The following is a 24,976-nucleotide window of genomic DNA, read 5'->3' on the forward strand; positions in this document are numbered from 1 at the left end:
CAGATGTGGGTGTGTCCTCATCTCGCAGAGGAGTCCAAATCAAACAGCCCTACAGACACAAAAACATGTGAAAATATAAACAACCAGACTATCAGCAGTGATTTAACTACTTTAAGACCTCTGTGAAAATCATTTACAGTATATATCACAGAATTTAAGGCCTTTAAAATCACAGAGCATACAGAGAAAAGTACTAAACTGAATCAATTTCAGCTTTCATTTCTCATGATGTATATTGTATTAATAATTACATTTCATTATCTGTGTCTTTACCACACATTTGCCACACAGGTGTAGATACTGTAGGTTCAGTGAATGCTTAAATTGTACTGATTAGAATATACTGGACATTCAAAGCTAAGATTCAGCGCACTGTGTTAGAGGCTGGGATTTGATGAATTTATCATATATACAAACTTTGATCATCATTTATGTCCAGTTGAGAATGAATCTGTGCACTCACATATTAAATGAACTGAAATCAGTAGTGTGATCTCCAGTCTTGATATAAGGAATGAGAGAACTGACAGCTGTTATTTTAATCAGCCTGTCTCAGTTGTTTTAACTCTAAGTATCACAAAGTAATGCGGTAACATCTGGACTGACGAGTTTACTGTCAGCATTGTAATCGCTAGTTTAAAGGCTGTAGGTTGCAGCCATTGCTCTAACACTGTATAAATGTAACAGGCCTCAGTGCTGGTTCTAATAGTCTGAGCTGCTTCCAGCTTTATTTGTGAAGAGCACAGCAGCTTACAAAACACGTAGCGAGCTCGTACAGCTGCGACGTAAAATTTTCATAAGCTAAGATGACCTTAAAATAACGGGGCTACGTGCGGTGATGCTAGCGTTAGCCATGTTAGCACGTTACGTTCAACAGGTGGTCAGACTGCGTAAACAGGCACTCAGTCAGAAGTTGGCTCTCCGTTTCGCTGCAGGGTCCCGTCATTCTTCACATATCCGTGTCGAGCCGAGTGTAGATCCCGAGGTTGAACGGCCTTTGTACAAGCACACACGCTTCTTAGCAGGGCGAAGGAATGAGCTAAAAAAAAAAAAATTCAGGCAGACAGCCTGTGTCTGTCCAACCAATCAGAGAGCTCCTTACATCTCACGGTGTGGCTAATTTGAATAGCCGCAGGATTTTTAAAATGAAGTTGTTAATCCAACAGCTAAACCAGCAGCTAGTCCAAAAATTAATCCCTGAGCGAACAGGAAAGGGAAATTGGATTTTGAAATGCAGTTTATTAAAGTGCAATTCAAAAATGTTTTTTGAAATGAAGTTTTTAAAAAACATTTTAAAAATCAGTTTATTAAATTGGAATTCAAAAATGAATTTACAAATGGAGAATTTATTCTACAATACATTATTTCAGCACAGAATTCTTTATTTCGATGCGCGTGGCTCTCGTGGTCCGTGATTCATAACGCAAATAAAAGATTTATGAAGTCTGTAGGCGGTAAGAAGACGTCACTGATTGAGAAGGGTTGGACTGATTTGCTTAACCGGAAGTTACGTCGAACTTCCTCCAGGAAAAGTGTTGCGTTTGCCTTCAAAATAAAAGTCTGGCTAAGCATTAGGAGAGAAGAACCAAATAAGAGTTTAGTCAATTTTATTCTCTGCTGTTATCGTCAGCCTAGCATATTAGCATAAAAAAGTAACTGATTATGTGAGTAATTTAATTCAATAATCTGATACATCCTAAATGATTTGGTGCTCTAATAATTTTGACAGTTGCGTATTTTTTATGTTTAACAATAATTTCTGATTTGAGTTCCAGTAGTTCTTACATTAGATTTTATCTCATTAATCATCTGACAATTCTTCTCACCTCTACAGTTTGGCCTAGGTCTGCCTCTCCACTGTTAGAATAAGAAGATCTTTTGGAACCTTCACTAAAGCTGTTTTTTGTACTGTGATGAGCTCTGAAACCTGACTGGATCTCTTCAAATAAACATCTTCAGAGAAAAGGAAGGTTGGAGATTGGCCTAAGACAATGATGGCCTTTAAAATTAATCATGAAAGTACTTAAAGGCCTGTGGTACACAGCCGATTAACAGCGATAGATAAAATGGTGTGGTGCGTCTTTTATTATGTTTTTCTATATGACTGGAGCAGAACTGGTTGAAATCTTTGGCTTCTATAAGCGGTAGAAACGTTATATTAATCACTATGTGCCTCATTGTGACATTTTAGGGCACTGTATTGCACAGGTTCAAAAGTGAGTTGCCTTTTCATATGTGGACACTCAGGTTTCCTGAATTTTTTTCTTTCAATTAACTTTGGCCTTGGGCAGTGAGAGTGATGGTAAAGGTCAAATGCAAGGTATGTCTTTAAAACTGTGGATGCTAACAAACAGAGTGATTACCTGCTCCCTCCCTTGGGGTGGTGGGGGGGATTATATTGTGCTAAATAATTGAAAGAAAAATGTGTTTGTCAATAAAAGAAAAAACTTATCAATGGATACGTCCATGTTTTATATAGACAAAGACTTCTTGATTGATTAATTCACCGACTGACTGACTGATTAGTGGGATTAACTTATAACATATAATTCATTAGTAAGGATCATTGAGTCAATGGTAAGGATACAGAGAAACGGCACTCCGGGTGGTTTTGTGTTTTATTATGAAAGTCTGATACCGGAGGTGTTAACTGTAGTTTCGTCACACTGACAGGTTGGTGTCCTCCGCGGCACACGAAAGTTTATCCACTTTCTCCGGAACTTCGCAGCTCACTGTCCGAACTGACGTTTGCTGCTCCCGGCTCCGGTACTGGCTGACATACGGATGTTTCTCTCGAGCACTTTTCAGAACTTATCAGCGGGATTTGTTTACGTTTGTTAGCCAACTTTAAATGAGCCGTTTAACGGAAACACGACGTTTCCGAGCCGCGTAGCTGTGAGTTTATTTTAAACCGGAACTGAGGGGCAAACTAATTAATTTACCATCCACCTGAACGTGACAGAGCTCGTTTTTGTGTTTTTTTTTCTTTTTTTTACATCTCGGTTATTCGCTTTATTCCCGCGACATTTCGCTCTTATTTTGACCGGATATCACTGGAAACTTGGAAACTTTCCCGACAACTTGCAGGAAAATGGAGTCTGAAAGCAGATAACATTAAGCGACCAGGGGAAACAGACGTTATTTCCGCTTCATCGGCCGGGTTTTAACGAAACACCTCCGGGACTGTGCGAGCCAGGATGCCCGGAGACCCCTCCGTCAACTTCAGCGTCCTCCACCGGATTTGTAAGCTGGTGGTGCTGCTCTGTTTTCTCCACATCGCCGTCACCGTGGTCTTCTATGTCCGCTCCTTCGATTTCCGCCTCGCCTTCGTTCAGAATCAGCAGTCCAATAATAACATCCCTAAGAGCCAGAATACCAACCCGGTGGTGATCTCCGGACTCGAGCCTGCGAAAAACGGGAATAAAGTCTCCGAGGAGGGGAAAGTCTTGGAGCAGCCGGTGAAGAAGCTGGAGAAATGCCCCGAGACGTCCCCCCTGCTGGGTAAGACTAGCCAGAACCCCGGTTCTGAGGTCCAGAGTCTGTTTAAAGGTTTAAAACACCACAAACCTCGGAGATTGACTAGTTTCGGTCCTCACCTTTTAATAGGAAACAGGGCAGTAGAATTGTGACAGTATTGGTTTCTGTGACTTAATAACCTATTCAAACAGACTTTTTAGCTTCAACTACCAAAAACAATAAATATACTTTTGTATTAGTATTGTTTTCTTTTATTCCAAACTCATATTCTGACGATCGTTTACTTTTTAACGGCATAAATGCAGATTATTAACAATTTAAACCAAGCATTTGGGGCTTAAATAGTATACTTGTTCGCTCCCGACACCTCACTGTATTTCTGTAGAAAGATACTGTACTGCTCCTTTAAGTTTAATCACCAAGAACAAATGAGGTCACTTGAGTGTTTGAATTTTTGTTTTAGAAACTGTTTGTGGAGCTGGATTTTTTTTAATAACTGCCTGAGGTTGGAAATGCTGCTTTATTGCAGGGGTAAGACATTGTTTAAGATCCATCCATCCATTCTCTTGCGCTGATCCTTTTCAGGTTGACGATGCTGTGACAGCATTGTTTAAGATATTAAATGAAAAATTACTCTTGTTTTCAATCAGAAATTTACAATTTCAAAGTGCTTTCTGAACGGTTCAAATGAAAAGACCTGCAGATTCTTGCAGGTTTGCTCCTGAGACAATTTAAGATTAAGATGTCAAAACTAGTAACTGAACTTGCACGAGTCGTGGGAGAGAAAAGCAGCACACTGGACATCGTGTCTTCCTTTCCTGTCAAAAACTACAGTTAGGGTAGCTTTATCTACTAAACTTAGTTCATACTGGTTGTTATTATTTATGTGTGGCTCATCCCTCTGCTGTGGAGGAGAGGCGCGAGAACAGTTACTCAAAGAGACGCCTTCACGTGCTCATCTTGTCCAACAAACAGTCCAGACCTCTACGATATTAAATAAATGAAAATGGCAGTTGAAGAGTTTCATTCAGGAATGTGGCTGCCTTAAAGCCACATTCCTGTACTCGTTTTGCCTGTTGCACAATCGAGTTACAGATCACTTCCTGTTCCCACTTTATGGCATTAGAGAGCACCTACTTTCAGTGATGCTGGCAGAAATGAAACTTACAGGTTTCAAAAGTATGATTTAAATATGAAGCTCAAGCTTCAGGATCTGCTCCAGTATCAGGATAAGTGAACAGACAAGGCTTTACAATTTAGCTGAGATCTTTAGACTTGATCAGGTGTGTCAAGTTTGGAAAACGTGAAGGAGTGCACAGACTCCTTACCTGTATTTTCATAGGGTTTACAGCTTTTTATATTGATAAAGACCCCTCCCTGCAATAGTAATAGATACACAAAGAAAAAAAAGGGTTCACCTTCTGGTATAGAAATTACTTTTTCTTTTTTTTCCCGTTTTACAGCGAGTTCAAGGAAGTCTTCTGTGAATGAACAAAAACTTCATATGTTATATTTACAGGAGAGTCTGGCCAATGAACCGTCAGCAGTTATATTTTCTGTAATTTTACACATTTTGTTATATACTTTCACTGATCCATGATGCAAAATAACTTTGAGATCCGTGGACTAGATTAACCAAATATGTTTGTGGTACATGATATATTTTGAAGTTTACCTGGAAATGGCTGAAATGGCATCTCGGTCCAAAAATACCTCCTGCCTCCTTCTGTCATGAGGTCAAAGATAGCTCTGAAGTACGACTGATAAGAACTTGTGCTCTGACTTCATGCTAACAGTTTGTTACCATGAAAAAGTCATTACAAAAAAAGAGCCAGTGTAACTCCATTCTTCCTCCTTATTAAGGCTTCTCATGTCTGCGTCACTATGAATTATGGGACAGCATTATCTCCTCTCCTTCCATAAAGGATACTGCAGTGTATGTATGAGGTAATAAAGGAAGCATTAAAGCACCTTTCCTTTGTATTTGGAGAATTCAAATGACTCATCTTGTCAAATTGCATATGTGTATGAATTTTATGGACACGTGCTAAATCTAGCAGTGTGAAAGCTTTAATGTTTTTTGTTTTTTAAGTAAACCAATTAGACATGGAAAATATTAAAAATTTAATCACTCCTGACAGTCTTAAACCTCAAAAATGTGATTAATTTGCTTTAATAATAAGAGTGCATGCACGTTTGCATTCATGTGCTCCTCAGAGGGCCGGAATCTCCCAAGCTGAGAAATCATTCCTATGATAGTATTGTGCTGATTAAGCCGAAGAGGATTACTGCCAGTTAATACCTCTTCCAACTAATCTTTGTCTGTGGACGGTTACAAATTACAAACTAAATCCCCAAAAACCCAAAACAACGAAAAGTTTTAACTTTATTGTTGGCAACTTTATTACCATTTACCCGTTATTTATTTTTTAGCCAGCTGGAAACAACTTTTTTCAATATCACATGAAAGATTGACAGTTAAGATTGAAATAACCAAAACGAGAGTAATTGTTGTTACTTTTTAAATAGATGAGGTGGAAGAACACCATGAGCTGCTTCCACGTTAGGTTTCATGAATCTGTGGGGTTGCAGATGGCTCCAGTTTAATCACCAGAGTGGGCTTGATTTATGGGGGAGTTTTGTGTGTTCTTGAGTTCATCTGATTGGAGTCCAAACAGCGTTTAGGAGATATGACATACAGCTGCAGCCAGGTGTTCGGTTACTTTTGAACTTCGTAGTTTGGGCTCACATTAAATCTCAGTGTCATCCAGCTGTGATCTAAAGATCTCTAATAAGGTGTTTCCTTTCTCCTCGTGTCTCCTCCTGGTGTGGGGATGCAGTCAGAGGTGCTGGGATGTTCTCCAGATGTGAGATAATGCAAGCCAATCAGAGCCTCTGTACATGCTCCTCCTCTAACTGAGTTTCTGCTGGAGCTCGGGTTTCTGCTAAAGCTGCTCGTCCTCCATGCTTTGTTTGTGAAAAACAGCCGACAGCAGCAGCAGCAGCAGTTTGCAGGCTTACGAGTCTCTGAGGAGGTAGCGTAGAGGAAACCAGATGTTGTCTGTTCACATCTGAGCTGAGGTCTCGAGTCCTGAGGCTTCCTTTATAAACACACACACAAACACACACACACCTCATGTCAAAGTTCGGATTTATAAGATAAAAAACGCTTACAGATCCCCTTTATCGGAAATGTTCAGACCAGCTGGCTCTCGAGTGCGTCTCTCCTCCCACAGACACACTCCATCTCCTCCGTGTTGGACTGCAGCTTGGAGTCCTCGTCTTGTTCTGCAACCTCTGTGATTTTGGCATAGCAGCACCCATGAACCAGTTCTCCAGCCTGCTGCAGGTTTTAGCTAGAGTGCTGCCACTAAAAGGAGAGAATCCACATTCATGAGGTGCTTTGCATTTTTGGTTGAATGAAATGTGTCCTTTATGAGATGGGCTGTGGTTTTAAAAACAAGTCTGTTCTAAATCACAGGTGCAGACAGTGTTATAAAATATTTTGTAGTGCAGGTACACTTTTAGTACGAGTCGTGTGTGCTCTTTCATAAACGTTCTCTCTGCGTGTTTGTCTGGACTTTCAGTTTGATCAGTTTGTGTAACTTTGATCAGGATGTTTGTTATTAGTCTGATGATCTCACCGTTTCCTCAGCTGTGACCTCTCGGACCCCCTCAGACCTCTCAGATCAGCTCTGTCAGCCCACAGACATTCAGCTTCATTGCACTCTTTGGTTTCTGAGTGCGAACTAGTCTGAACCCATCTTGACTTTTAACTACACAGAGAACTTGTGAAAGTGTGGATTTTTAAAATTGTGATCTCATACAGAGAGTTTGTTTGCTGTTGGAAAAAAAAATGTATGACTCGAAATCAGGGCTGCCAAACATTAGGCCTGGGGCCCAGAACCAGCCAGGCAAAGACTTAAATCCGGCCAGACTGACAGAAAACATAAATGTTTTACTGTATTTTCATAAGCTTTATAGCTTTATCTTTACTGATAAAGACCCAATGTATGGATGTTCATGCTACACAAAAAAGATGGTTTTTCACAATCTACTATAGACATTTATATATTTATTTATTCATTTATTTTTTGCAGTGTGCACTGTCCATTTTCTTTCTGTTTGAGCCGGATTAGGTTTGCTCTCCTTGGTTATTAATGAGCAGTGAAAATGATCAATAGTTTGACTCTGTGAACTCTGCCAGACATTGTGTCATATAAAGAGGTGTCACTCTACAACACTTATTTGTTTCTGTAAGACCAAAAGCTCCTAATATCCTAACTAATATTTACTCAAGTATTGTGCAGATTACGTGGAACCATCTTGTGGTTCCACGTAATCTACGGCCTGACGGCCAGAGGTCAGTAAAGAGTATGTAGGATCAGTCGATTGGTCAGCTGTAGGGTTATTTAGCTCAAGTGACCTGTGTTTGCGCCAATCTCATAGATGGCAAACTGGCTGAAGTGAACCCTCACTATCAAATAGGTTTGAATTTTCACAGTAAAGGAAGCCCATTGAAATCCCCTTGTTAAGTGGATACAATTTGCCATTAGCTCTTTCTGGGTCCAAGCCCTCCTTCGGGTTCCAGAATCAAACAAGCACTTAAAAACAGTCCAAATTCTTCTAGCTCCAGTAGAATCATCTGTGCAAGTCTGCTTTTTAAGGACTGCCCTTAAATCTCCTCAAAGACCATCTTGAATGATCCAGGAGCAAAGTGACATTATCCAGCAGTTTGTATCCATGGGCAGGAAACGTCCCAGCTTTTAATTCAACTGAAAACCTACAGGCAATCCTTTAAAAGCACAAACTGTGATCAGCTAGGAGTGCTGGTAAGTCCAGCATGCTACAGAGGATTGAAAACGTTATGAAGGAGAGTCACAACTGTAAATACGGACTCTACACTGTAAAAGTCTTTGAAACTTATGACATGCTTATGATTGTTGTTCACTGTATCATAGAGAGAACATTGAGCCATTGCCCAAACTTTTATATATGACTGTAAATACTCAGCTCAAGATTAACTCCCCCTTTATAAAAAACAAACAAAACTCCATTAGGATATCTCGAAACTCCCGAAGTATGATTGCACGTTGCTCTATTTAACAAATCAAATGTTCTCACGCAGGCCTACATCTTTTAATAGCTGACCTTAAATCTTTATCCAGAGGGATGGCCAGCTGAAAGCAGCTTGAAGTGGCTTAAAGATGAACATATTAACATGTGAAACTGTGTTGAAACCACGAGTGGAAGGCTAAACAGTGAAGGATGTGGTAAAATGGTTCCAGCTGTGCTCCCGTTTCCTTTGTTAGGGAGTCCTGTTTGGTTTCTGTTGACACGTCATCACACGGTGAGAAATAGTACTTTGGACTCGCAGAGGAGCAGAACATTTTATCTGACATGAGTAGGACTCTGTTCTAGTAGTTTTCTTGGCACTGGTCTGGCATGATGTCACTGTTACAGAGATGTCCGTAACGCACGGGCAGACATGTTTCCGTGTTCAGGAAAATGACGTGAATATACAGGCTGTATAAAAGTTGTTGACCTGAGATCAGCGTCTAACTGCTCTCTGGATGAAGAGCGCAAATCTTTGTGTGTTAATGAGCTGTTTGGACTTTTGGACTCTTTCTGCAGCAGCATATTTCTCTGATTACACACTGAGAACTGTAGAAGGTTGGAAAATGTTCTGCAGGACGAAAACAGTTTTCTGTCCTGCTGTTTGTGCTCACATCATTTCAGTCAGAATAAACCAGAACAGACTGGAAGAACGAGCCGCAGGCGTACACAAACACATTTAACTTGTCCTGGCGATTATGTGACCAGACTCTTCACGGCAGTTTACCTTAGAGACATTTTACTTCGTCTCTCCTCAGGGGCCGCTCTTTTCATTCATTCATACATAATGCTTATAAGAAAAGTTAGAAAACACATCAGAGTTTAATGGGAGGGCGTGCTGGTTATCTCGGTGACATGGTTGGCATTAAAGGATTCCGCATCGTTTGATGGGAATGAAAATTATCAACTCACAGAGGGCTGAACCCTGAAAATCAAGGTGTGACTGGCTAGTCCATTTTGCCCAAATTTCATTGCAGCAACTCAAAAGCGGTTCTCAGTAGTTTGTATGCCCCCCCCCCCCCACCTGCTTGTATGCATACATGACAGTGTTGGGCCATGCTCCTGATGTGATGAGATGGTGTCCTGGGGATCACTGAGCTCCTGGATAGTCTGAGTTGCAACTCAGCAGTTGACCCAAACATAAGTTTTGAGCGCAATCTATCGGATTTAGGTAAGGCAACTGTGGGGACCAGTCAGTGGTATCAATTCCTTCATCCTTCAGGAACTGCCTGCATACTCTCGCCACATGAGGCCGGGCATTGTTGTGCACCAGCGGGAACCCAGGGCCCACTACACCAGTGTATGGTCTGACAACAGGTCCCAGAATTTCATCCTGATATCTAATGGCAGTCAGGGTGCTGTTGCTGAGCCCGTGGAGGGGTGTGCGTCCCTCCATAGATATGCCTCCCAGACCATCACTGACCCACCATACTAATACATACGTGCTAAACGATGTTACAGGGAGCATATTGTTCTCCACGGCTTCTCCATATGCTTTCACGTCTGTCACATGGGCTCACGGTGAAGCTGCTCTCATCTGTGATGAGCAGGACGTCAGTGGTGGACCTGCCAGTTCTGGTATTCTATGGCTAATGCCATATGGGCTAAGGGCCTTCTATGGCCCTATTCAGCACCCCCAGGGTACCTGCCCATCTCCCAGAATATTTGGAATAATTCATATTCATTAACTTATCCTACTGTATTTTTCCATGTGGATGTTAGTGAATGAGGCCTAGTTGCTGTATATTTATATATTATTTCACTTTTTGTCTTTCTACACTCTATTTTGCTTTTTTAAAATAATACTTTGGCTCATTTTTTTGCCTGTGGGCGAAGCTCTCTGCTGTGGCCACCTGAAAAGGTTGTGCTGATCCTTTACTCTGTAGTCAGACTCTCTGATGTTGGTGTTTGTGTCCTCAGTGGGTCCCCTGCGGGTGGAGTTTAGCATTCCTGTGAGCCTGGAGCTGATAAAAAAGGAGAACCCCAACGTGCAGCCGGGCGGACGCTTCAAACCCAAAGACTGCGAGGCGCTACAGAAAGTGGCCATCATCATCCCATTCCGCAACCGAGAAGAGCACCTTAAGTACTGGCTGTACTACCTGCACCCGATCCTGCAAAGGCAGCAGCTCGACTACGGGATCTACGTCATCAACCAGGTACACTTACGATGTGTGTTCATACATGAGAACAAAGAGACAATTAAAATCATGTATGCATAAGTTCCACTGTTTACTTGACAGGGTGGACTGTTTGCCTCTTTGCGTAAAAATGAAATGAGAGAGAGCATGTTTATCCAGAGTTTGGTTTCACAAATAGTAAAATAATACATCAGGTCTCCTGCCTGTGTGACGCTGGTGTTGGCATGAATGGCTCTTTATCCTCACAACGCCACATACGTTCCTGGAATTCAAGCTTCAGCTTGTTGCTTACATGAAATCGCTATCACTCCCCCTTACTGTGCGATGGCAGGAGTTTGTTTTGCAGTGTGCAGCTGTCAGTGATAAAAGGAAGTTTGTGGACCACAAGTGAACAAACGTGACTGATTGGGGTGTGTGCAGGGGGTTGATATCGCTACTTCTGACCAGAAATACCAGTCAGTTAAGTTATTCATGCAGCTAACTATTGGTTTACAACAGGAATAAACCATTTATAATAAGTCCTCTGTACAAAATCAAACATTTTTGTTAATGCAGTAACTACCTTTAAAATTACTGTTGAGTATTAGATTAACAAGAAAAAGAAGTAGTGAAAGAAAGCCATGGGGTTTAAAAATAAGATGATAATCTTTATTTTTTATTTTTTTTTTGCCTCTTTTTGAACTGGACCCCATCTTATAACTAAAAAGGAGCAGTGGCTACCAGATGTAAAGCTCTTAATGTTTCTCTTAGGGTGGAGAACAGTGGTTTAAAAAAAAAAAAGGCTTCAATCCTGGAACATTTAATGAAATACCATTGTTAAACTTCTCTGTCTACACTTCAATCACATCATGATTGTTTAACATAAAAATCCACAGGTGGTTCACAGACTATCTCACAGTAAGAACTCTAAACTTCTCTCTTACACAAAGCTTCTTCAATCAGCAGAATTTACTGTGAATTCTTGGAAACTGAGAGTGTGATCTCTAGTGCTATTGATGTTTGGAGGCCGCAGTGTCATATACTTTTGACCATTCTGGAAACTGTGTGAGTGAAAGACTGGTGGCTTTTGCTTAAGTACACAGAGAGGGTGTGTTCACTGTGTTTTGTGTTGTGCAGAAAGCTTATCAGCACAACACAAACTGGAGCAACACTAACGGCTAGTGCTGGGCGATATGGAAAAAATATTTATCACGATATGAATTATTTTATATCACGATAACGATATATATCACGATATACCACCTGACCTGTGGTCATCTGGAAAGTATGCAGTCTGTAAACAGCGAGTGGAGAGGGTGCAGTCTTTGTTTTGAGTTACTGTAAAGTATGTCGCAAATCCGGGTGCATGTAAAGCAGCACCATGTTGCAAAACCACAAGACAGTTTCTTTGCGAAAAATATCATTTTTTTATACTTTATTTTCTCTTGCATAAAGTTCAGAGTATGTATAGTGAGAAGACAACACTAATATATTTGCACAGGCTATTTAACCCTTTAAGACCTACCATAGAACCAAGTCCGCCAGAGCTTATCTTTACATTTATTTATTTTGAGTGTCTTCATAGTTTTATTTTTGAGATACACAAATTTTTATATATAAATGAAAATAAATAAATGCAAATTTGCAAAAAAACAGCATGTGCATCAAAATAAACTATTTCCAACAGTGTAATTTGACTTCTAAGCATCCCAGAAACGATACAGAAGAGCATAAAGTCAAACATGACTTTTAAAAAGACCAACAGACTTTGAAGCTTAAAAAACTACATTTTCCGCGAAAGTGACGTCACTTCCGGTTTCGGACAGGTAATGGTGGACATGCGATAGTTTCGCTGACTTATATTCCAACATAGGAAGTGTTATGAACAGCTGATCGGATCGGCAAAGCGTGTTTCTGGAATATTATGTTTTTGTTGCTGCAAGTCTGGAATATTATGTTTTTGTTGCTGGAAGCGCTTTTTATGCAATTTTTGCAAAGCTATATGTGGAAGAAAACCGTGACCTAGGGCAAGCTAATGGAATAAGATGTAAGTACAACCCCTACGGTTTCATATGCAAAAAAAAAAACATTATTGCGCTACCTTACGTGGTTACAGTTCTACAGGGATTTAAAAATAGTTAGGGAAAACGGAGTGTGCCTGCTCTGACCGGTTGTAAAGGGTTAATGATATATTTTATGTAATAATTTGTAAAATTCGGGTTAGAAACGATAGAAACGATAGAAGACAAATGGCACGATAGACACTTTTCTATCGTCCACACGATATATATCGTCATATCGCCCAGCACTACTAACGGCGTTAGTTGCTTTGGAGCTGAAATTCAAGTCGGATCAGTCACCCATCTCAAACAATTTTAGGTTTAGATTGGACTCTGGTTACTAGGAAGATTCATTGTATTGCAGTTACTCGCACCACTTACAGATTACCAGAGGAGTTATTTAACATCTCTCTTAGCAGGACTGAAGTAAATACGCTTAAATCTACTTTAAGCCCAACAAAACCCACTCAGGCAAATTATTATCAAAATAAACTATTGTTGTACAGTTTGATAAGATTCTGACAGATTCTGCTACTCAAAGATGGAGGTGATGATGATGTGTTTAACTAAACAAACGAATGTGTCTGTGTGACATCAAGCGTTGTTTTTGGATAGTAATGCCTTTTCTCAGCTTCTTAGATCCTGTTCCTGATAAATCCTACTAAGGGAAACGAAACTGAATTGAAATAAAAATTCAAAATGAATAACTCTCGTCTGTGTTGATTATATTTTGATTACTTGAATAACAGGACAGTTTTTAGTTTTGGGGCTCAGAACTCACCAGTGTTTCTGGATCTTTGCATAGTTGAAACGTTAAAATGTATTTACACAGCATCCGGAGAGCTGGTGATATGCAGTAGAGGCCACCATTAAAGACTTGTTAGAAATTTGTTATTGTTATTATGTTGTGCCTCTGGGTGCTGCTTTCTGCTGTCTGTGTGGGAATGAGAACTTTGCGTATAGTTACAGTCTGCGTGCTTGGTCTGAGGATCTCTGCTGAGACACTGACAGTAATGTTAGCAGTCTGGCTTGGTTTGATAAAAGCCAGCCACCAGGCCTCTGAGGACGGATAAGCAAGCTCGGGTGTTATTTACATGTAAATGAGCTGGTGTCCCACCTGCAGACAGAATCAGGGTCAGTTTACACCTGCCCAGGTGAACCCAGGTAACGAATGAATATTCGCTAAATACGTGGGAGTTCATTTGCAGAAAACCTAAATAACAGAGACGAGTAAACACGTTTACTGGTGTCCTAGCACCTGCTTTTCCAGTCAGCAAAGACCTCAGTGTTTTGCCTATCTATACCACCAAACTCTATTCAAATATCTCCTAATTTACCTGCAGTCACTCTGCATGTATTCAAACAGAGCTCCTAATCCAAATGTTTCCCAGCCTCCATTCAAATATCTGCTGATTTACCTTCACTCTGAATATGCTAACGTAAACATACACAAAACTTCATTTAAAATAAATGCTAATATAACATCAGTCTGCACTTAGGCCAGCAGGAGGCTGTCGCTGATGAAAATTTCACACAATTGGATGGAAAATGCCAAACAATAGTTTTGTATTATAATCATTTTAAATTGAAGGGTTTGAATCGTAAATATTTAACACTCGGTGAATATATGTGGTGATAGTGAGTGTTTACAAACATCATCTGGCACACGCAACTGTTGTATGTAGTGTGTGTGCGTGTGTTGTTGTAACTGCATGGACCCCAGTGACTGAAGACTGAGCCTCATATTCAATAACCTGACTGATTTCTGAACTTTCTTCTTCTGCTTTGTTTCTCTGTGTGACTTACAGTTGTTGTTTTTCTCTCTCTTGTGTGTGTCCTTCCTCCTCCTCTTCCTCCTCACTGTGCTTATCTTGCTGCCCCTGCTCACCCCTCCAACCTCCCCTCCCTTTGCATGTCAGGCCTCTCTGACCAATGGTTGTGGCCCTGGAGACGCTGAGGCTCAACCCCCGTTTGGTGTTGACTGAGGGGGTCGCACTGGTAATACAGGCTTCCTTCTTCTCTTGTTTTCTATCTGCTCCAACTTGTTTCTACTGTATTTGTTTCCTGTGAAGCTTTACTAACCTCTTTGTGGATCTTTTCATTCTGGCAACAGGAATTTTACCAATTCCCTTCGGGCGCACTTCTTAGTTTTATTTTTTTGCATGATTACACGTGTTGAAGCACACTACAGAGCTGCTGTGATGCAGATATCTGCAGCAGCAGCAGATCTCAACTTGCCTTCATGCCTCATGAAGTCACCTGAAGGATCTCTAGCTTTGTGTGCTTGTCAGCTGAAACATAACTCCTTTGTTGGGTTGATTTTGCCTTAAAAATAAATATGTTTGGTTTAGTCTTTTAAAAAGAACGCTTGTTTGGTTAGAGCATTTAAAAACTACTTGGTTAAGATTAGTCACTAACAATAACTCAGTTATGTTTAGGCCCTCTATACACCTTGGTCAGGTTTAGACTTTAGAAACTACCCATTAATTGGCTTCTGTACTTTATGGATGGAAAATCTGAAGATTTAAGTTTATGTAGATGTACATCAACCTTCATCTTTAGGCTCTCTTCACACCTGCTCAGTGCTCACGTTTGTTGCATAATCACCTGAGATCTGTTTACTGCTCCCATAGAAACCTGAGTTATTATTAGCGCAGCAACAGGCATGAAGTTCTGAGGTTTCTCTCATCCATCCCACGTGGCTGCTCACAGCTCCTTTATTCATCATGAAGGACAACTGGACCTGGATCCGTGTGAAAGAGTGTTGGATTCACTGCTGGTCTGTTTGTGAACAATGGTCATGAGCACCATTCGCAAAGAGTTGGAGAATGGCTGCAATAACAGCATTGTAAGATGGTGAAAGATGTACCCTTAGGTCCTGTCCTTGATTCAGAGATGGTGAGGTCTTCCTCACAGCCCATTGTTCATTCAGTGAGCTAGTTTCAGTTATTATGCAGATATACTGTTTATAATGTTGGGGAAACCTGCAGTCACCTGAGACTGAAGAAGTCACTTGGATGAGTGACGAAATGTTTCTGAAGGTTGTCCAGATGAACAGAATCAACCCTCTGGGATTTACTTACCTGGATGATTGAGCATGCATCTTACTGTCACACACTCATCAGACGTTTAGACATTTTTTAAATGCACACCAAATTCCATTTGAATATCTACTAATTTAAAACATAAGAGGATATTGCAAATGTACACCAAAACTCCACTGAAATATCTGCTTTAGTTCAAAGCGGTCTCTGTTCACACTCTCTCATGTTACACTTCAACGAGATACTTTTGTTTTGTTTTTTTTACCTCTCACTTGTAAAAAAAAAAAGAAAAAGGCAGAGGTATTGTTGTCATCCCGCCAGGTGGCCATGTAGTGTAGACATCCAGGTCAAAGGTCAACTTTTCTTAAAATTACCTAGTTTTAGATAGAAATCCTATCTATTAGGATGTTTTTGGGCATTGTGCCTTTGATTGAAGAGTGAAGAGTGTAGACACACAGGATTTTATTTGATCAGTGTGACTTGAAGTTGTCAGACCAGCTTTGAGTTGCACTGAGGCTTTCAGAAGTTTTATTTACTTTATGGGGTAGTGTAAATGTGTGACTTAAATGGTTTTTATTTATCACCTCGAGGCGGTATGAAGATTTGGGTGGCTGGTAACAAGTCACCGAGGAATCCAGAAGACTCAATCTAATAACTTGAATGAGCCATCATGCTGGGATTAACTATATATTTTTTTTTCTAGTTTTCGTCCATCTGTTTATAGTTTCAGTGCACTGTAATAACCTCAGTTCGGAGCAGCTTCTGCTGTCTTATTGTCCTCAAACGGCTCTTCTGACTTCACTCTCTCTTTGAAGGAAGTCTTTTTTTTTCATATGAAGCAGAAAGTATACCAAATGCAAGAAAAATGCTGCAAACTTGCATAAAGTCATTAAAAGTGCAGCAGGAGACTCAAAGTCTGTCACCACTAAATGGGTGATGCAGATTAGGCTGCATTGAAAGTAGCCCCTGTAATCTTACGTCAGTGGAGACATAAACATTTTTAAACCCAGTAAAATTTCATTAAAAGGTTTGGGTTGTCTCAAAATCCTGCAATGTTTTAAGGTCATACTGAGCTTTGTCTTGTATTACCTCGAGGGAGGCTTTCACTCATATCAGTTTCTGCATATTTGTACAGTTCAAGTTGTCCAACATTCTTCAAACCAGTCGATCAGGAAGCTGCTGAACAAGGAGACAAAAAAAAAACATCATTGTTTGCCTGGTGTTGGATTCGTTACATTTGATCTACTATATTATATACTCTACGATACAGGTCAAGTTTGAAAGTGTTTTTTGTGACTGACTTCACGCTCTGTTCTTTAACCAGTGCCGCACTTTTAACCCCGTGATTATCTGTGTGTGTCAGGATGGCGACGAGACCTTCAACAGAGCCAAGCTGCTGAACATTGGCTACACAGAGGCCTTGAAGGAGTATGATTACAACTGCTTCGTCTTCAGCGATGTCGACCTCATCCCCATGGACGACCGCAACACCTACAAGTGCTTCAGCCAGCCTCGGCACCTGTCTGTGTCCATGGACAAGTTCGGCTTCAGGTGAGACGCCACAGGAAATAAAGGGATGACCGTCTGCAATGAACTTGGGATCCCGTTGCCTTTGAAATGATTACTTCAAAGTCTGGGACCAGGTCTGCAATAACATGCAGTCTCTACTGTTGTCTTCAAAGCAACTTTGGTGCATCGAGATAGGACGGAGTTAGTCTGCTTATTAGTGATTAAAAACTGTGATTGGAAATCATTTCCTGTCTCCATTCACAGAAATTCATATGAACTTCTTACAGTCAGAGTCCAGTCAGAACCTCGTAGATTTAGAACAGAAGTTCAGAAATTCCTCCATAAATTGTGACGTAGTTGCTGCAGGACCGTGTTTTAATTGCAAATAACCAGAATACAACCAGCTGATTTGAGTTGAGTCCCGATAAGTGGAGACCGATTCAGATTGATTGCAACATGTTGACGATCTGTCTGCATTAAAGTTTAAATAGAGGTTAAATAGAGGTTATTTGGAAACCTTCACCAATCTGTCTGAGAGTGATTGCAGTTGATCAGAGTCAGACCAGGAATGTTTGGAGATGGGTTTTTCTACCACCAGGTGACCTTTACCATCAGTTTCCGATTGAAAGTGGTCACCATGGTGTTGTGTGTGCAACACTATCAGTCTCACTTACCCAAATATTTGCAGCGAGTCACCAAAAGTTAAAAAAAAAAGAATTAATGCAAACATCAGACAACCAACAATTTTTATTTTTTTCTTCGTTGTAAAGAAGCTGCTGTCGAATTTTTACTCATTTTACACGTGTACTTACAGACAGACAGTAATGATTAATCAATTTCTTTTAACCTGTTATTGAGGATCTTTGTCATACTTTGAGCTGATGGTGTCAAACTCTGTGTGTTCTGTATGTTGAGGTCAGCTGAGACAGCATAGTATGTGCCGTATACCTGTCAGATACATGCTTTGTAGCTAATGAGTAAAATTAATAATCTTTAACATCGTACACATAACTGGCATCACGGATCAAGTCAGCTAAAATCATTTCAGGCAGTTGTTGTTCCCAACACACAGTCGCGGTTTTCTTCAGGTGTTTTGGGAGGAGACTTTTAAAGGAGTCGTGTTTATCTCAGCTATGCAACCAAGGTCGAACACAAGGTCCGGCAGAATTATCTCATGATTAGTTCATAACAATACCCTGGAACTGTAAAAATGGCCCTTGCTGGCATGCATTTAGGAGTTTTTGAGAAAAACATCCTCTTCCTTTTTTTTCTGGATCCTCCAGCCTGTCTGACTACATTGCAACACAGGAGAGGCTGTGCAGCTGCTGATTGTAATGCTGTGTTTGAGGCCAGGATAATTATATAACACAAAAGTGATTGAACTCATTAGTCACATTTCGGGAGTAAAAGAGACTTGTTGCTGAAGATAAATTTTAAAAAAAGCCTCCTTGAAGCATTCATAGCTGAGAAATGAGGGTCTTTTTTTTCTTTCTAAAAATCCTTGTCTTTGGTCTCGCTGTGAGGTGTGAAACGAAAGTGCCACTTTGGCGTCAGAGCATCCTACCAGCATGCAGCTGTCAGGTCGTAGGGCACTGCTGAGTAACTGCAGAGCTGACGTGTCAGTACTCAGATCTGGATGTGCTCAGCACTGAATCTGTGTTGTGGGCGGGTTAATCGTGCAGACAGTGTGTAGTTCTAGTGAATAGAACAGACAGACTTTCAAACCACTGAGAAAGAGGTGGGTACTGAAAGAAAACCTCCCTTCCTGTTTCCTGTCTCCGCTGTCCCTGAGCAGCAGCGTTTCCTGTCAGGAAGCCCAAAGAAGCTGATCTGTGTCATTTCACCTCCTGCTGTTGTTCTGTGAAAAACAGGCTGAGCATGGAAGGAAAAAATGTCCACTGTCACTCAGATCACGACACGAAGTGTTTACACAAAACTGCTTTGTACAAGTACAGGATGGTAACTGGTTATGAGAACAAGTGAAAGCTGCTTCCTCTATGCTCTGCAGGCTGCAGCTGAGTGAGGCCTGATCATGTCCAGCTTTGTTTTTCTTTTTGACTTTATTAGAGTCACTTTGCACGATTCACAGTTTAGAATAATAATAATTTACCTTATATTTGGCCTTGGTGCAATCCCTCAGGTCATGCTTTGTCTGAAATGAGCCATTTTAGCTCCTCTGCCTTTAATATCCAAGATCGATCATGTCGGTCAGCTTTAATGAACTGTTTGTCCTCTGCAGGTTACCGTACAATCAGTATTTTGGAGGCGTCTCCTCGTTGAGTAAAGAGCAATACTTGAAGATCAACGGCTTTCCCAACAACTATTGGGGCTGGGGAGGAGAGGACGATGACATCTACAACAGGTACATTTGCTGCTTTACATGCTGCAGCGGACTCACTCGTGTCATTACAAACACATCACGTACCGTCTTTATACACATGTCACATGATCCACAGTCTGCAGGTCAACCACAGCGCCAGTGTCAGAGAAGACTATGCATTTTTTATGTGTCTGAAGCTTTTATTTGATTTGACAGCAAATATGTGTTGGTATCCACTCATCAGCTAATGAATCATCATAAAAATGAATAAAAATGTGCATGAAAATTACCCACGTTTGAAAAGAACATTTTTATATGGGGCAAAAAGGAAATATGTAACATTTACAAACACTTGGAAAATAGTTTTTAAAATTATGAAAAAAAAAATGCATGCCTGGACAATAATATATATTTTTAATTACCAAAAAATAATTCAATGCTACAAATTAATTATTACCATCTTTATTATATTTTAAAAAATATAAATCAAACAAAAATCAAAGAAAGACATTTTAAATATATTCTTTAAAAAAAACTGTTGTGTTTTTAGGGTGGCGTCTAAAGGAATGTCCATCTCCAGACCCACCGGTGAAATCGGGAAGTGCCGCATGATCCGACACAACAGAGACAAGATGAATGATCCAAACCCACAGAGGTGCAGACCCAAATCATCTTCACACAACTCTGCTTGTTATACCAGAGACACACACACACACACACACACACACACACACACACACACACACACACACACACACACACACACACACACTGTTTATTCTGCATGATGACAGGGAGTCACGCTGGAGTACACCCACTCTCCTGAACTGTTTTCACTTCATATAAAACTTCTCGCATGAGATTTAATTTCATTGATTTCATTTCCAATGTTATTCCTCACTGTTGCATACTTTGGAAATATAACATTGACTTTCACTGCTATGCCGATGACCTGCTGCAGTATATTTCTTCCAAACTCAGTTTCTCCCTTCCACCCATCTCTCTTTGATTGCTTCATGGAGATTAAACCATAGTTCTCTGATTTTCTCAAACTCAATAGTAATAAAATTGAAGCTCCACCTGTCAGCACAGATTCCACTTTAACCAAATCCTACAGGTTTTCCATTAATATTGATGACAACTCCACCCTTCCCTCCCCTCAGGTTAAGAGTCTGGGTGTCATCCTCAACAGTACTTTATTAATCTTCCACTTAAGCAACATCAATCGTCTCTGTCCCATCCTCCCCCTCCATGCTGCTGCCATTCTTGTCCATGGCCTTGTCACTTTTTGGATGGATTATTGTAATTCTCTTCTCTTTGGTCTCCCTAACAAGTCCCTTGATGAACTCCAGAATTCTGCAGCCTTGATCGCAACTCGCCTACATCCTCAGAGAGCACATCACCTCTGTGTTTCAGCCGCTTCACTGGCTGCCTGTAGCGTCTAGAATCACTTTTAAAATATTGCTTCTCACTTTCAAATCTCTCCATAACCTGGCTCCTCCCTGCTTGTGTGATTTACCCCACGGTGCTACTCCCTTCCGCTCCCTTATGTCTTCTTCTGATACTCACCTTATTGTTCCCCGCACCCATCTCACCACTTTTGGGAACAGAGCTTTAAGCTGCTCTGCTCCCCAGCTCGGGAATTCACTTCCTCCTGATATTAGAAACACAGGCTCTTTTCCCTTATTCAAGTCAAAACTAAAAATGCATCTTCAAACTGGCTCACTCTCTTTAAACATCAACTCCAATTATTGTCTAATGCTGTTTTTGATCCTTTTTACTGTTTGTCTTCTATGCTTTGAACACTGATCTTGGGTTTTAGAAAGGCGCCCACAAAAAAACGTGTTATTATTATTATTATCAGTACTGTTAGGTCTACACTTATAGACCTCACTGACTCAGAGACTTATTCCCGTGAACAAAGAAAGACGAACAGAGATCGATCGGTTTTAACTTGCGCATGGGGAGCCCAGTTGGAATCTTAGAGCTATGAGTTCTGCTCCCAACCTCAGAGGACTCCAACTCTGGCCCCCTCCTGCAGAACATATGTCGTGTGTGTCCGCAACAGTGAACGTGTGATGTGTGGGTGTGAGCATGTGAGGTGATCAGTGAAACGTGAATGTGTGTCTGTGTAGAAAACAGAAGTGAGCATCCATGCTAAAGATTTAATCATCTTGCACAATGACAACCATATTGATCCACAATTCTCTAACAAGTACCATTACTGATCAATATTTATACTGCTAATTAAAATGAAGGCTAAATGTGGTTTTAAGAGCGAGGCTGTTGGTTCTGAAGGGTCTGGATGCTGTTTTTGGTTCCAGGTTTAACCGGATTGCTCACACTCGAGAGACCATGAACAAAGATGGCATAAACTCTCTGAAGTACCGGGTGTTGAGCATCCAAAAGCTTGACCTTTTCACTACGATCACCGTGGATGTGGGAAAGCCATGAAGGATCTGTGGCACCGGGACCAGGCTGAAATTCACACCGTGCCTCTGACACTTGAAGCTTTAACTTCTGGTTCTGCTCCAGAACTACTGGACTGTTTCCGTGATTTTTTTTTTTTTTTTTTTTAATGTTCTTTTTGTTTTTTGGGTTTTTGCACAAACAGACTCATGGTTTGTGGAGTTTTTTCGGGGCCTTAAGGACTCATTTCTGATTGGTCAGCTGGAACCAATCAGCTCCCACCATCTGTGCGTCAGACGCTGCTGCTGGGATATTTCCTAAACAAGACTTTTGTTTTGAAAATCAGACAATCAGAGCGGCCCTCAGGGTCATGTGGTCTGGGCTTTACTGCTGGAGGATTAGGGGTTATTGAGTGTGTCTGTTTGACCTTTTTTAAAAATCAGGTTTTCAATCAGTGATCAATGTTTCTTTTCTTTTTACAGCCAAAGTTTAATCCAAAATGAAACGAGTCTGTTCCTCAATAGATTCTATTACTAATTAATCAGCACTGATTGATTATCTGCTTGTTTTGATTCCAACAAAACAGAAAAAAAGAAAAATGATGGATTTACGGTGATGGTTGGTTTCTCTGTTGATTGATTAGCTGTACTTCATTTTGATTGATTGATTGTATCTCTAAGTGTCCTTATTGGTACCAAAGACTTTACTGATCCTGTGGATGAGGTCAACTGACTGCTGGACAAGTTCGTTTGATTATTGATGACACATATTGATCCAGTGTGTGTTATCTGTCCTGCATGTTCGTTTGTGTCTGCAGACCAGTCTCCTCCTCACTCTGTGAACAAATCACCTGTAAATGTGCCTTAGTGGTGGGACTGGTGGAGAAGCCAGTGTATGAATGTGTGTTGTTTTTTTTTTCCCCTTTAATATGCCATGTGTATGTTCTTCTTTTTGTCTTCTTTCACTCGGTGTTTGTGGTGTTGTCTCTGTGGGTCATGCTGTGCTGTAGATAATCATTTCCAGGGTGGAGGCCAGCCTGACCCACAGAGACGAAACGTGAATGGGAACACAGCAGGCTGGAAGGAGGGGGGAAAAAAAAAAGAAGAAAAAAAAAAGATCCTTTTAAAAGCACTAAATTCAGATTCATGAAACCAGTTAAATTAATAAATACCTGAAATCAGATTTCTGTCCTGCTGCAGTGATGTTGGCTATAATATGTTTCTGTATGTGGACATTAAAGATGATGTGTTGGGCTTTTCATTGTTTCCTCTATTTGCATTCCTTTCCTGTAATGCAAACAGAATTTCACGATTTAAAAAACAATAAAATAAAAATTAAATAAATAAAGAATTATTTGGTTTCCCTGCACCAGTAAAATGCTTTGATGCTTTTTAGAATATTTTAAAAGCTTTTGCTACTGAAAAACAGGTTTTTTATTCAAATGTTATTCACAGAAGCCCCGCCCAACTGCTCTGTCTGGCTCAGAAAGCTTATTTAACGTTTGAATCTGTTTTGCCTGAAAAAGAAAGACACTATAGTCCTGTCTTCCTCTCTTCACCCCCAACTTGTTGCTGCAGAGGGCTACCCCTGCCAGTGCCTGATTCTGCAGGAGGTTTCTGACATTGGGGTTTTCGTAAGCTGTAAGCCATAATCATCAACATTATAAAAAAATAAAGTCTTGAAATATCTTTCTTCACATGTAATGAGTCTATATCATATATTAGTTTGACTTTCAAGTTTCACCTGTATACAAGGAAATTCTATCCAAATTCAATAAAAGCTGTGCCTCCGAAGCATAACAGAAAAAGAACTTTGCTTTGATTAAAAAACATTTTACGCCCGTAAACGAGGGAAAGGGATACAGTCCTAAAAGCAAATATTTAAAATCACAGCTTAAAACTGACCACTCAATGTACAGAATCATTAGAAACAAAGTCGCAGGGCAACTTAACAAATTTCTTCCTCGAGATCAGAACAAAACAAAAATAAATATTAAATTGCTGTGGAAAAGTATTAATCAGAGCACCTGAAAAGTATATCCATACAACTTCAAGTAAACTGGACCATACAAAATGACAGTCTCGTTTTAACGACTATTTTATTAATGTTTGTTATTAATATTTTATTAATAAAGTTTGCAGAAATACAATCTGCTTTATTTTAATTGGTAAAACTACTTTAGCTCCCAATTACAAAGCTGATGATAAAGTATGTAAAACTAGCTAAACTATAGCCAACCCATGAGCAAAATGCACCTGGGGGCTTGATACTTTTCCCCTAAAGGATTATAAGGACATTTTAACTACTTCTGTTAGTCACTTTATTAATTAGTAATTGGAGGAAGGTATATTCCCATGACATTACAAACCTCAATATACCACCAGCCTCTTCAAAAATGATTGAAAAGGTTGTGTCTAAAGAGCTGATGGCCTATCTAACTGAAGAAAATCTACTACACCCCATGCAGTTTGGTTTTCGAGCTTACCGCTCCACAGAAACAGCATGCTGCTATTTCACTGAAGCCATTAAGGCTGATGGGCGGTGGGTGTTGTTTTTCTGGACCTGCATAAGACTGTTGTACTCAGTACTTCTCTTAAAGTTATCTAACTCCATCTGTCTATCAATGTCAACAAACTGGATTCAGTCCTGCAGCTGCTTATCTTACTGCTTTCAGTGTTTCAGGATAAAACTGAAAATATGATAACTGAGAGCCTGTACTATGGGAGTACCACAAGGCTCAATCTTAGGACCATTGCTGTTCACTATAAACAATTTAGTAAATATGATTTTCCATCTGTGTGATGGTGTTAAAACCTTGATGTATGCTGATGACCCGGTGCTATATTTACACGTTAAAGACCTTGAACAAATTGCTGCCAAATTAACATTCAATATTCAAAAAGTGCCAAAATAATTCACGTTTTA

General features: G+C 40.3%; 1 protein-coding gene and 1 long non-coding RNA gene across 2 annotated transcripts; one reads left to right on the forward strand and one right to left on the reverse strand.

The window, feature by feature from the left end:
• The first annotated feature begins 2,679 nt into the window (after positions 1-2,679).
• On the forward strand, positions 2,680-23,134 carry LOC134641045 (beta-1,4-galactosyltransferase 1-like). Its single transcript, XM_063493235.1, has 6 exons — positions 2,680-3,501; positions 10,513-10,748; positions 17,177-17,364; positions 19,562-19,684; positions 20,193-20,297; positions 21,967-23,134. Exons 1-6 carry the CDS (start codon positions 3,198-3,200, stop codon positions 22,094-22,096), a joined length of 1,086 nt encoding a protein of 361 aa, XP_063349305.1. The 5' UTR covers positions 2,680-3,197; the 3' UTR covers positions 22,097-23,134.
• Positions 5,899-14,640, reverse strand: LOC134641055 (uncharacterized). Its single transcript, XR_010095501.1, has 3 exons — positions 14,576-14,640; positions 6,680-6,847; positions 5,899-6,578 (listed from the first exon to the last, which is right to left on the reverse strand). It is a non-coding gene; the product is annotated as an uncharacterized LOC134641055 (long non-coding RNA).
• Positions 23,135-24,976: the final 1,842 nt, after the last annotated feature.

This window comes from Pelmatolapia mariae, linkage group LG2 (assembly GCF_036321145.2).
Source record: "Pelmatolapia mariae isolate MD_Pm_ZW linkage group LG2, Pm_UMD_F_2, whole genome shotgun sequence".
Taxonomy (NCBI): domain Eukaryota; kingdom Metazoa; phylum Chordata; class Actinopteri; order Cichliformes; family Cichlidae; genus Pelmatolapia; species Pelmatolapia mariae.